Source organism: Scyliorhinus torazame, chromosome 9, assembly GCF_047496885.1.
Source record: "Scyliorhinus torazame isolate Kashiwa2021f chromosome 9, sScyTor2.1, whole genome shotgun sequence".
NCBI lineage: Eukaryota > Metazoa > Chordata > Chondrichthyes > Carcharhiniformes > Scyliorhinidae > Scyliorhinus > Scyliorhinus torazame.
Window position 1 is genome coordinate 153186908 of NC_092715.1, and position 14057 is coordinate 153200964.

Sequence of the window (14057 nt, forward strand, 5' to 3'; positions counted from 1 at the left end):
ACCTCCTATATACTGGACCTACAATTCAGGTTCCCAAGCCCTTGCTGAACTAGTTTAAACCCTCCCGAAGAGCATTAGCAAATTTCCCCCCCAGGATTTTGGTACCCCTCTGGTCCAGGTGTAGACCATCATCCCACCGACCCCAAAATGAGCCCCAATTATCCAGAAATCTGAAACCCTCCCTCCTGCACCATCCCTGTAGCCACGTATTCAACTCCTCTCTTTCCCTATTCCTCATCTCGCTATCACGTGGCACGGGTAACAACCCAGAGATAATAACTCTGTTTGTCCTAGATCTAAGTTTCCACCCTCGCTCCCTGAATTCCTGCCTTACATCCCTATCCCTTTTCCTACCTATGTGGACCACGACTTGGGGCTGCTCCCCCTCCCCCTTAAGGATTCCGAAAACACGATCCGAGACATCACACACCCTGGCACCTGGGAGGCTACACACCAACCGCGAGTCTCTCTAATTCCCACAGAATCTCCTATCTATCCACCTAACTATGGAGTCTCCAATGACTAATGCTCTACTCCTCTCCCCCCTTCCCTTCTGAGCAACAGGGACAGACTCTGTGCCAGAGACCTGCACCCCATGGCTTATCCCTGGTAAGTCCCCCCCCCCCAACAGTATCCAAAGCGGTATACTTGTTACTAAGGGGAACGACCACAGGGGATCCCTGTACTGACTGCTTCCTCCCAGCCCCTATCACCATCACCCATCTATCTTTATTCTTCGGAGTAACTACATCCCTGAAGCTTCTATCTATGACCACCTCTGCCTCCGGAATGATCCGAAGTTCATCCAGCTCCAGCTCCCGTTCCTTAACGCAGTTTCTGAGGAGCTGGAGATGGGTGCACTTCCCACAGATGAAATCAGCAGGGACACTGACAGCGTCGCTCACCTCAAACATTCTGCAGGAGGAACAATGCACTACCTTCCCTGCCCTCCCTTCTAGATAAAAAAAAGAAAGAGCTTACCTGTTATTCACTCCCCTTCTCAGCAAACACTCTCAGCAACCTCTGCGCCCTGCACGACAACATCTGAGGGAAAATAAAAGAAAAACTACTTACCAGTCACCAGCCAATCTCTTACCTGAAGGCTGTGATGTCACGGTTCAACTTCTTTCTACTTCTATCTGCCGTCGAGCCTTCCTCTTGATCTTTACAGCGGTTGGTTTTTTTTTTGGTTAGAGGAGGAGGTAGGGAGGGAAATACTGAAGAAGTGTTTCGGGTTTAAGTGTCACTTGACAACAGCTCGTCCACAAACCACCTTCAAGTTCGGGTGACCACAACGGAGGTATGCAAATTTCCCTTGCAACAGCCAATCAGCAGCTCCGCTCTACTGCCCTCTGCTGGATGTTACCATGCACTTGAACATCTTTGCTTCTGGCTTCTTGAAAGGATCAGCTGGAGACCCTGTTACCATCTTGTAAAAGGCTCTAAACCACTACATCTTGCTGATCACAGATTATCTCTTTGCCAAAGCTGCACAACGCATTCATTTAGTGAGAGGCACAGCCTTACAGGGACAGGGGATGTCAATGTATCAGAAATTCTATATGTTTTTAAGTTTATTGACAACTCGAGAATACGAAAGAATCAGCAACGTACTAAAAATATCACGAAAATCAGTAATATGCTAAAAGCATTTAAAGACACCAAAAATACTAAATCACCAGCTGTCAAGCCAGCGCACACCTACCACCAACCCACTCCCCCCCCCCCCCCCCCCCCCATAGGCCCCAATGGTAGCCCCACATGGGTGGAAAGACGCCCAAATGAGTAGCACAGACCAGCAGAAAGGGACATACCAGTGCAGAGCATGTGTGTGAGAGAGAGAGAAAGAGAGAGAGAGAAAACACCCACTTCCCTCCCAAGAGAGGGCACAGTTCAACCCAAAACAGTTCCTTTAAACAAACCACCAGCTGCAAAGCCAGCATACGGCCACCTCCCACCCCTCACCAACAGTAGCTCCACATCGGTGGAAAGGCGCCCAAACGAGCAACACATCCACTGAAAAAGGACATACCAATATGGGGATTGGCGGAAGAGAGAGAGAGAGAACTCCCTTTACAAGAAAAACAAAGACAAAATACCCAGCAACCGCAAGAAACCAAACGAACAATTACGTACAAGGCACAGCCGTCAACACTCAAGCCAGCGCATGTCCCCTCCCACCCTCCTGGGGCTCCAGCAACAGCCCCACGTCAGTGGAGAGGTGCCTGCAAGCAGCACAGTCCAACAGAAAAGGATAGGCAGCACGCATTGAGGAGATACAGAAATAGAGAACACTAGGGACCCCTCAACCCCGAGTGCAAACAGAACGCCAGCAACTGGCGAGCACCCAGTCACTTGGCACAAGAAAACATAACACAACAAAAATACAATAATAACCATACAATCTCCCAACAATAAAACAAAAGCAACATTAGTACAAGCAGTACACAATCAATTGGGCCACCGCTGCTCTCACAGTTCCGGCATCTGGTCTCCAGACACCTGTCCAAAATTGCAAAAGCAAGTCTGTTCTCCTCCACTCCCAGCCAGTAAGCAGAAAGGCAGCCAGTGACAAGTATGAATCCCAGTCATGGCAACTGCAGGCATACAAGCTCTCTCCTCTCTCACCCCTGCAACCAACTGGTAGCAGCAACAGGCTGCTACCTCCATCCAACCCATCATAGCACCGTTCGTGCTTGACATAGTCCAGGCTTCAACTTCCGGAAAAAGCAGCCAGCACACAGAATAACAGACCAAGTCCAGAAGTAGGGTTCCAGCCAGAAGCAGCAGGAGCTCAGAGGAAACACAGCCTCCAGCAGCAGCAAGTGCAGGCTTTGGCAATGACACAGTTAAGCTAATTGCATTGTTAAAGACAGATGATGATCATTGGCGCTAAAAGAGTATAAATGGACACAGTAGTATTCCTCCACTATGTGCTATTAACAGGGGGCATTGAGTTTTGCCTGCATCTCTAAATTTGCCCAGATGCAAGGCATCATAATTACACCCATGTGGCCGACTAGGCACCCAATAACTGGCCAGTGAAATTTAATGTAAGGAAGGGCTTCCATTCCCTCATTATCCAACTGGTCTATGACCACAAATATTTCCTCCATGGCCTGGATTTTACAGGGCTCCATGTCACACAATTCCCAGTTAAAACGTCAGTGGGGGGTCTGTCCACAATCTCAATGGCTGCCCTGCAGTAATTTAACATTGGGAGCAGCATTAAGTGCTTTAAGATGAGATGTCATTTTCAGAGAATGAAGTCCTGCCTTAGAGATCTGCTGACCAATCAGATGGCTGGTAGCTCTCTAGTCCCAGCAGCGACAACTGAGATTACAGGTAGAGCCACCATGCCAAGGATCCCAGGTGAGTTTGGCATTCGAAGTCTCAGTGAAGGGGGAGAGAGGACGAGTTCAAGAAACCGAGAGAAGGGTTAATGGGAAGAATCCCTTGGTGGGGCTTGCTTCCATCGGGGCCAGGGCACCCACAAAGGACATTTCCCCCCCCCCCCCCTCCCGATCCCCAAACACCCCTTGCCTGACACCAGCCTCTGCAATTAAGTCTGCTGGGCTTGACCTGGTCCTGCTCTTCCCGCAGGTAAAATACCAGCGGGGGAGGAATGAAGCCCTTAAGTGACCCTTTAATGACCTCCATTGGTGCAAGAGTGGGTGGGCTGCCTAACGCCATCCCTGCACCCTGTATAATTTCAGACAGGCCGAGGTAGGCAAGTAGGCAGCGGGACGATTACCTGCTGGATTTTACCTTCCTTGCCCCACCCAGTCCTGCTTTCAAACCCTCTGGCCAGGAAGCATAAAGGTTCGCCCCATGTGTATGCTCACTTTCCTGGCAGATGCCATGAATCTTTCATCCTCTGCCAGTCCAAGCTACCTCTGATCTTCACTCTGACCCCAACATGCATCGATAGATCCTAGGGGAAAAGGCGTATGCCTTGAGGAGAGAGCTACTCACCCCTTAGCAGGAATCTATGCAGAGGCACAGTGCCGATATGGCCAATGCCACCTGCTCAATAGGACAACTATTGGATTTCTGGGAGATGCAGTTCTGGTGCCTGGACCAGTCGGGTGCTTTCCTCCAATACCCTCCTTGAAAGGACTCAGTTATCAGTTATTGTGGTGGACTGCTGATGCTCCATAGCATGGTCTTTCAGCGAGGTATGGACCTTGAGGACGATGAGGCCCTGGAAGAATACAGCTCAATGGGGGAGGAGGAGGTGGATTGGATTGGATTTGTTTATTGTCACGTGTACCGAGGTACAGTGAAAAGTATTTTCTGCGAGCAGCTCAACAGATCATTAAGTACATGAGAAGAAAAGGGAATAAAAGAAAATACACAACGGGAAGAGTGGAGACAGAAGAAAATGACACTGAACAGCGAGGTCCCCCGGCTGCTTGATGACGTGATCTCCTCCTGCCGTCCTCTGGGATGAGGACCTCCTTTTCTCTGTCACTACCTCCAGCATTAGAATGAAATGCAGGGTTGGCATGACCCTGTTGCCAGGCCTCTGTTTCCCCTATGGCATCTTTCATTCTTCTGATGCAGTGGAAGGCTTTGGCACAAACCTCTACAGGATAACCAACAGCCTTAGTAATAGATGAAATGAGTGTCTAAGAGTTCCACATTTCATAGAACCTGCCTCTGTTCCCACGCCCACTGGCAGTAGGTGGACAGGAAACCCACCTCCACCCGAATTTACTGATCCCTGCCCAAAAGTCCGAACCTTAATCAGTTTCCCACTGGATGTGAGTTTCTAACCATGGGCGAAATTCTCTAGCCTCCCCGCGCATGTTTCATGGCGGCGTGAGATGGCCTGCCATTGGCCGGAGACGGGATCTTCCGATCCCACCACTATCAATGGGATTCCCCATTGAATCCATTGCACGCTGTTCAGAAACCAGTAAGAAGTCTTATAACACCAGGTTAAAGTCCAACAGGTTTGTTTCGATGTCACTAGCTTTCGGAGCGCTGCTCCTTCCTCAGGTGAATGAAGAGGACTTTAACCTGGTGTTATAAGACTTCTTACTGTGCTCACCCCAGTCCAACGCTGGCATCTCCACATCAGAAACCAGTGGCAGGGGTGTGCTGTCGTTGGGCCCAGAAGATCCTGCCAGTGTGAACAGTCGGAAGATCCCAGCCCTTGTTTCCCACCTCAGTGCTGAAAGTTCAGCACAGTGTTTCAATGTAGCATTGTTCAACTTTTGAATAATGTTTCTTGTTGATCTTTTAACGAGTAACTATGTCTTCTGATGTATGAAATTGACATGTGTATAGTGCAAAAAGTCGGTGAATATGGTTAGTGATGTAATATGCACAGCAAAATTAACTAATGAGGAAATTTGCTCAAATCTGTTGTTTTCTTGATATGAATAGGCAATTCCAGGGTCACACGGATGGAGCTAGCTGTATTGACATTTCAAATGATGGCACAAAACTTTGGACGGGAGGTTTAGACAACACCGTAAGATCTTGGGATCTCCGAGAAGGAAGGCAACTACAGCAGCATGACTTTACATCCCAGGTGTGTATGTAGAGAATGGAAGAATTTGAAAAAAAATTGTAAAGTAAAATAAGAGCTTCAACTAGAAAAACAAACAGTGCAAACTTGAAGTGGTTTGTGAATATCAAATAGACAGATACTATTGCAGCAAAATAAGATTGAAGCATTCCAAAGATGTGCTGATCGATTCTTCGTGGATCTATATGGGAAATACACCAATGTTTCATTCTTGATCAAAGATTTGGAATGGGAATCACTGCAGCATAGGAAAGAGAAAAATAGGCTGACCATAGAATTCACAGAATCCCTAAAGTGCAGAAGGAGGCCATTTAGCCCATCAGGTCTGCATCAATCCTCTGAAACAGCACCCTACCTAGGCCGAATCCCCATCTTTTCACCATAACCCCATCTAACCTGCACATCATTGAACACTAAGGGGCAATTTTAGCATGGCCAATCCACCTATAAAATATGGAATGGACAGGTGAAAATTGACAGAAACAAGTTGGTCCTCCCCAGTAAAAGCAAAACAACATGTAGACACCACCAAGACCATTTGTTTCCAAGACAGTGTATCCACAATCTTTCTTCCCAAGGACATCCCCACAATGGAACAAGTTGCCAAAGTAAATAGTCACAGCCCCATAAAATCTTCAAGGCTCACCATTATCAGGAATACCATCTTGCCAGGTCATGCCTGGTTTAGCTAGCACTGCCCACATAAATGTTGGTGAAAAATGCTGACACCTGGGGTGAAATTCTCCCCAAAAGGCGCGATGTCCGCCGACTGGCACCCAAAACGGCGCCAATCAGACAGGCATCGCGCCGCCCCAAAGGTGCGGAATGCTCCGCATCTTTGGGGGCCGAGCCCCAACATTGAGGGGCTAGGCCGGCGGCGGATGGATTTCCGCCCCGCCAGCTGGCGGAAACGGCCTTTGTTGCCCCGCCAGCTGGCGCGGAAATGACATATCGGGGCGGCACATGCGCGGGAGCGTCAGCGGCCGCTGACAGTTTCCCGCGCATGCGCAGTGGGGAGAGTCTCTTCCGCCTCCGCCATGGTGGAGACCGTTGCGGAGGCGGAAGGGAAAGAGTACCCCCACGGCACAGGCCCGCCCGCGGATCGGTGGGCCCCGATCGCGGGCCAGGCCACCCTGGGGGCACCCCCCCGGGGTCAGATCGCCCCGCGCCCCCCCCAGGACCCCGGAGCCCGCCCACGCCGCCTTGTCCCGCCGGTAAATAGGTACTTTAATTTACGCCGGCGGGACAGGCAATTTATCGGCGGGACTTCGGCCCATCCGGGCCGGAGAATCGAGCGGGGGGGCCCGCCAACCGGTACCGGAGACTCCGGCAACCGGCGGGGGCGGGATTCACGGCGGCCAACGGCCATTCTCCGACCCGCTGGGGGGTCGGAGAATGACTCCCCAGAAGCGAAGCAGCAGCTTGATGGTTGAACAAGCTATCGGATATTCTTCATAAATATTGGTTAAGGTTCAGAGATGTGCTCTGTATTACTTTATTTAGTTCATTGGCATCAAGGTGTTGTAGTTACTCTTAGCATAAGCAAATCCATTATTATACTAGTGGAAGCTGTCCAGGATGTTGCCAAACCACTACCCATCAGCAATGACTATGTGATGCTGCAGGTTGTTGACAGCTTCACATATCTAGGCTCAACAGTCACCAGCAATCTATCACTTGATGCTATCATTAACACACATATTGCAAAAGCTACAGCTGTAATATCCCAACTGAGTAGGAGAGTGTTGAACAACAACAACCTGACTGGGAACACCAAACTGCGAGTCTGCCAAGTCCGCGAGTCTGCCAAGTCCGCGAGTCTACAAAGTCCGCATACTCCGTGCAGTGGTGAGACTTGGGCAACATATGCTCAGCTAAGAAAAGGCTGAACAATTTTCATCTTCACTGTTTCAGAGGTGTATCCTTGGAATACTTGGCAGGACAAGGTCACAAGTTTTGAGGTCCTGGAGGGTGCTAATTTCATCAGCATGTACTCATTGCTTAGCTAACAACATCTGTGCTTGCTCAACCATGTTCTTTGGATGGATGACAGACGTATACACAAAGACCTTCTGTACAGTGAACTGGCAATTGGGTCATGACCTCCTTGGCATTCTTATCTCTGCTACAAGAACCTACAAGCAAAATACAAAGATGGCAGACATCAAAACTGACAACTGGGAGACAAACGCTGATGGCATCTGGTAACTCTTGGAGGCTGACTGGAGGGGCTTTGGAAGAGGTGAGCAGGGAAACCAAAAAGCTCAGCTGGCTGAGAAGAGAGCCCAGGAAAAACAGAGGTCAGCGATCCTGAACCTTCTTAGTCCACCGTCTTTCTCTACAGGAAATGGGTCTCGGGCTACTATGCTTGAGTGGGGTTCCTGAGCCTCAGCAATGCTGAACAAGTTGACTATCATGCACAAACCTTACGAGACTGAAAGCTGTCTTTGCAAGCTGTTGTTTCTAACACCTACTGATGTGCTTCATGATAGTGTTCTGAAGTAATTCAATTGCAATTTAAAATGCCTGGGCGCGATTCTCCACTCCCACGCCGGTTGGGAGAATCGCCTGGGCCGCCAAAATTTCTGGGGCCGCCGGTCCGCGCCCTCCCGCGATTCTCCCAAGAGGCGGGAATGGCCCGGTCGAGTTTCGCGGGCCGGAGAATCGCCGGAGACACCCAAAATGGCGATTCTCCGGCACCCCCGCTATCCTGAGGCCCGGATGGGCCGAGCGGCCAGGCCAAAACGGCGGGTTCCCCCCCGGCGCTGTCCACACCTGGTCGCTGCAGTCGTGGGCGGTGCGTGAATGCTGGGGGGCGGCCTGCGGGGGGGCGAGGGGTATCCTGCACCGGGGCTTACCTCAGATGTGGGGTGGCCCGCGATCGGTGCCCACCGATCGTCGGGCCGTCCTCTCTGAAGGAGGACCTCCTTCCTTCCGCGGCCCCGCAAGACCCGTCCGGCATCTTCTTGCGGGGCGGATTTGGACAGGACGGCAACCACGCATGCGCGGGTTGGCACCGGCCAACCCGCACATGCGCAGATGACGTCCGTTATACGGCGCCGGCCGCGTCATCTATGCGGCACCGCTTTTACGTGGGCGACAAGGCCTGGCGCGGGTAGATGACGCGGCCCCGATACTGGCCCATTGTCAGGGCCTGAATCGGTCGGGACCGGGGCCGTTCGACGGCGTTCACGACGGCGCGGCCACTTCGGCGTGGGGGTGGAGAATCCCGCCCCCTGTTTTTAGACTTTTCTATTTATAACAATGGAATGCTTTATCTAAAAGCAAAAGGCAAGCCTTGTTACATTTTGGATGATGACATAATTCCATTGATGGGTTATGAGTTCAGAATATCTTTTTTGCAAAATTGATCATGTACTGTTCTCGGACAAGTACAGAGCTTTTAATTGGTCCTTTGTTTACAAAATCAATATTTCGTTTTTTTTTCTACTAGATTTTTTCATTGGGATATTGTCCCACAGGAGAGTGGCTTGCGGTTGGAATGGAAAACAGCAATGTAGAGGTTCTGCACGTGACAAAACCAGACAAATACCAATTGCACCTCCATGAGAGCTGTGTGCTGTCCCTTAAGTTTGCTCATTGTGGTAACTTCTTGTTTTTAATACCGCTTATTGTGTTATTATTTGTGTTGATGATATTGCATTTCAAACTATTCTTAAAATTGGAAAAAACCTGAGAATTATTTTAAATATCTACAGGACTTCTCCACTCATCTTTTTGCACAAAGATGGGGTGGGGACAAGAATTGTTAGTTTATATTTGAACTCGGTTACATGGAGAATCCCGCTGGTTTCCAGCAGGTGCCCTTCTCGCCTGCTCAGATGAATAGATTAATCCTGTGGGATCAATGTGGGATTAGCACATGATCCCATAGGACATGTTAAATGCCTCCCCAATTTGCACCGAGTGGGCAAGGTTCTAATTGCCCTTATCAAAAATTGTTCCTTCCTGGGAAGAGAGGTTCGCTATTTGATTCTGCGCGAATAGTCAAAAGGAAACAATGTTAAAAACGGAATCTACTTTGATTGCTTGTATCAGCTCACTGCTAAAGGGAAATTAAGTTATTTTTCCCACCCCACTTGCCTTGGATTCTAGAGCTGATATTTACAATACAGAATATTGTGGACATTCAGTTGGCAGCACTTTTTTTGTCTTCGCAAAAATATTTAAGATGACTATAGGATCACATCTGGGGAGGAAAGGGACAGAAATGATTCAGTACAGTATTTTTAATATGCCTAGTCCCAGGCAATGGTTTAACTGTCCTGAAATTTTGAGGCCAGCCTCCAAATGCCAGGTTCTAAACACATTCTGAAATATTGGCATTGAAGTTACAGTTCTAACATCCTCAAGCCAACAGTTTTACTTTTCAGAATTAAGGACTTCTCTCAATCATCAATAATCTAGCAATGCAATTCAAAAAGTCTCTGTGTGTGAATAAATAGAGCAATTTTAACAGACTGGTTGCACACTAATCATGTGCAGAATTCCCCAACTCCTTTCTCCCCCTCCCAACCTCATAAAAGTGCTAATTGGTAATGAAAGCCCTCTGGTAGCTCTTTATTACTTTCTTTTTATTTTCTTTGATGTTTTCTGGGTTTTCTTTTTCTTCATTTTAGACTACTCACTTTAAAGTGAGTATAGCCAAAGGAAAATTGCTCTTATGCAGCACGTTTGGTCTATCAGCGAAAAGGATCAACCTTCATAATAATTTAAGTTCAAACCAAAATTATTTAGGAGTAAATCTACAAAAGATAGAGGACTAAAGTGCTAATGATTCAATTGTACACGTATTACTGTGGTTCAATTAAGTGGTACTATTAAGTTTTCAAAATTCAGAAATAACTTCTCACAAATTCAGTTAAGTACAATTATGTACTGGCAATAGTGGGATGTCGGTTAGCTCAGTTGGCTGTACGCTTGTTTGTTGATGTGGAGCGACGCCAATAGCACAGGTTCAATTCACTTCTCAACCTTCCCCCTCGCTTGAGGTGTGGTGACTCTCAGGTAAATCACCACCAGTCAGCTCCCCCTCAGAAAGGGGAGAGCAGTATATGGTCCTCTGGGACTATGGAGACTTTTATTCTTTTCACTGGCAATAGTGAGCCACATAGGAATGTAAAAGCGGAAAGTCCAGAGCTTAATTGATAAAGAAGTAGACGCATAAGGAAATTATATGGTTTTTTTGACAAATTTGAATCCAGAGATGCATGTTATCCCAGAAAATGGTGTTTGGTCAAGAATTTTTTTTTTTTTTTTTTTAAAGTTTAGTGATTATAACCCAAAAAAATGTTTCTTGAAATTGTGAACTCCTGTGTTCATAACTAGGTAAGTGGTTTGTAAGCACTGGGAAGGATAATCTGCTGAATGCCTGGAGGACACCTTACGGAGCAAGCATATTTCAGGTAAGGATGGATCATTTATAATTATTGTAGAACGTAGTGTAGTTCAACGATCCCTCCTCGTCATCTGTTCGTTTGTGCTAATCTGTTTCACTGAAGATGCTACTTTACTCTCCCTATCAAAGTGAATTTAAGCATTTGATGAAGGATTGGTTACAGATTAGTATATGTACTAAGCTTAAGCTGTCTCGGTGCATCACTTCATTGTCCTTTCTTGAATCTGGACCGCAAACAAACCAGCTACAAGGATTAAGAAATGAGTTCAGGGACTCTTAATCAATTCCCCATTGAGGCTTAGTTCATAGCACAACAGATGTTCTGATGAAGCTTTACAGTGCATTGGTCAAACTATATTGCCGACCACCATACCATGCCACAGAAAAGACGATTTATGTATTTTAAAAGGTTGCAGTGAAGAACAACAAGTATCATCCCAAGTATAATGGAAAGATGTGAGCACCTTCTATTTTAGACTCTGATTAATATCTCTCACTCCTAAGGAAACCAGCACAATTTTTTGTTTGTTTAAATTAACAGGCAAGAAAATTGGATAGGTTCCTTTATGAACATGCAACCCTTCCCACCTGGCATGGCTTCCAAGCAGTCCAATTCAGTATACTCAAACTGCCCAATTTGCTTGCAATTTTTATTGTGGATCAGGTCTGTTAGATTCAGAACTGTATGTTAAAAAAGTACAACTATTAGTTGATGCTGTGGAAAGTTTTGCAGAAGCAGTATTTGTACAATAGCCAAAGTAAATGGTGCTGTGAAGTCCATGGTGCTAATACTGCAGGCTAGAAATCAGCAACAAACAATTTTGTTAAAAATTAGGATTATTGACTTAATTTCTAATTGGACACCTACATCACTGGTTCTACAGGTGGGCTGAACACACAGCCCACTTATAGCCAGGAAAACAAGGTTTATATTGCCGTGAAACTGCTACTGTCTGAAGAAATAATGGAAGAGAAAGAAACACAAATCACTTGAGTGGGGCCAATAGCCCCATTCACCTCACAGAACTGCCATTGAAATTGAGGTGTAACCAGCAATGGAACATTAAGTTAAACATGATACTGCTAAACTTTTCATTTTCTAATCTCTAACAAAATACTGATTGATTCTAAGTGCTCCTAATAATATAAACAAACTTATTTTCTTTCCCTTTCATTGATTTGGTGCTTTTTTTTTTTTTCAAATCTTCACAGTCCAAGGAGTCTTCTTCGGTGCTGAGCTGCGACATCTCAGTGGATGATAAATACATTGTTACTGGCTCTGGGGACAAGAAGGCTACAGTCTATGAAGTTATTTATTAGGAATGGAGCCTGAACACAAAGATACCTTTCACTATAGCACTTTTGTTAGATTTGATCTTTATGGCTGACTTTGCAAAACAAAGACTTCAACATCCTTGTCATCATTTCTCAGCTCTTTGCTGTGTTTGATCATAATTTCTGGACACGACCATCTAATATACAAAGCCCACTGAATGGATGGGACAAGCTTCTTTTGCCATTAATTGAACGAAGGACCAGAAGGTTTCAACTATTTATTTTGTTTTTCATGACGTTTTATAATTAATCTCACCAAAACCCGCTCCCAGCCTTGGTGATAAAGGTTAGTTACACGCTTTGGAAAAGGGCTGGAGGGTGGTACTTCATTTCAGTATTGATTAGTATTGTGTTTTATTATTTCTCCACTGTATTACAAAATTGGTGAGATGTTGTAAATTGGACTATCAAGTTAAAGAGTAATATTCTTGAAATTTGCCAAAAGTAAAGCTTGCTGATATTATGAAGCTCAGGCAACAGAGATCTTAAGATTTGATAGGTCCGAGAGTGAAATTTATTAGTATTGTTTTATCAGAAAGCCACAGGCTTGAAAATAACAAAAATTATCACTTCACTATATATTCCAGGCATTGTGAAAAATAGGGGAGACATTCCAGGAGGTGTGAAACATGCTGATTGGCTCAGGTGTTTCACCTACTGCAAAAATAACCAATTAGAAATTATTAAGCACCTCCAATGATTTCCAATTCCCTGAAAAGTAAGTACCACAAAAGTGACCAATCAAGTTCCTGTGTTTTGTGTAACAAAAACTCTTGAGCAGCTAAATTGGCTTTCCAACTCACCACCTCATATATCCCGTGAATTAATTTTTAATGCAACATGCAAAATAAATTCTGAACATATTTACTCAGTTTATCCATTCCATATCTTTTTTTCACATTGGTATCTCCTCCTTCAGGTGCTTGTTTACCTTCTGTTCATTGTCCAAAGTTTGGATCCATCAGTCAGTCCTTTGGATTGATAGGCTTTGGGTCTCTGCACATGCCTTACTGCCCTTTATCGCCCATTCTTTAACTTTCAAACAGTTAAAATACGCCCTCAACTTGCTGTCAATCAGCAAGTCTAATACAGCTTTCCAGGCCCTGGTTCTGCCATCTCAATCCTACCCCAGATTCTTTGCACTCTCCGCTCACTTCTTAAGTGCTCTTGAAATGCTCCCTATTTTGCCTTCCCTCTCCTTAACAAATGAATGGTTGTCTCTCAATCTACTGAAGCCCTCTTCCACCCTGAAAATTAGGTATGGTCTAACTCCAATCCCCACTTAATTTCTGACCTCATTGGTCCCAGTTTCATTTCTCAATTTCATTGTTTCTCACTTCCTGACTTTGCCTGTCACATTCACTCCTGTGAGCATTGTTATGGGAGGTCAGCTAGTGACTTGTGAAAAGTAGTTTGTTTTTGCTAACTTAAAAATCTAACATTATTATCAAGTTGAGGATGGGTAGGGGACAAAAGGGGGAAATAAATCAACTGTAACTCATTGTCTAAGATGTTTTATCTATTGTGGTAGTTGGAGGCTTTGCGTGTGGGTTTGTGACTGATGTTCATGATCAGCCTTGAAGTAGATTTGAATGTCAACAGGATTTACATCCAGTGCACCAATACTAATATAGCACGTCATCTGTACATGCACAAGAATGGAAGAATAAAGTGAGTTACAATCAAGGGGCTGTCATTAACTGTCCAGATATTAGTGTATGAACCCTGAGATTAATGTACTATTTGAAACAGGACTTATGGCTG

At 45.9% G+C, this 14057-nt stretch overlaps 1 protein-coding gene across 10 annotated transcripts in view; it reads left to right on the forward strand.

The window, feature by feature from the left end:
- Positions 1-13802, forward strand: part of LOC140429529 (transducin-like enhancer protein 4) — a 327809-nt gene extending 314007 nt beyond the window's left edge. For all 10 annotated transcript variants that reach the window (XM_072516642.1, XM_072516640.1, XM_072516641.1 and 7 more), the window contains 4 exons: positions 5395-5542; positions 8994-9144; positions 10889-10965; positions 12171-13802. In XM_072516642.1, the coding sequence (XP_072372743.1) occupies positions 5395-5542; positions 8994-9144; positions 10889-10965; positions 12171-12278 (484 nt within the window). In that variant the 3' untranslated portion in view covers positions 12279-13802. The remainder of the gene's footprint in view (positions 1-5394; positions 5543-8993; positions 9145-10888; positions 10966-12170) is intronic.
- The last annotated feature ends 255 nt before the right edge of the window (positions 13803-14057 follow it).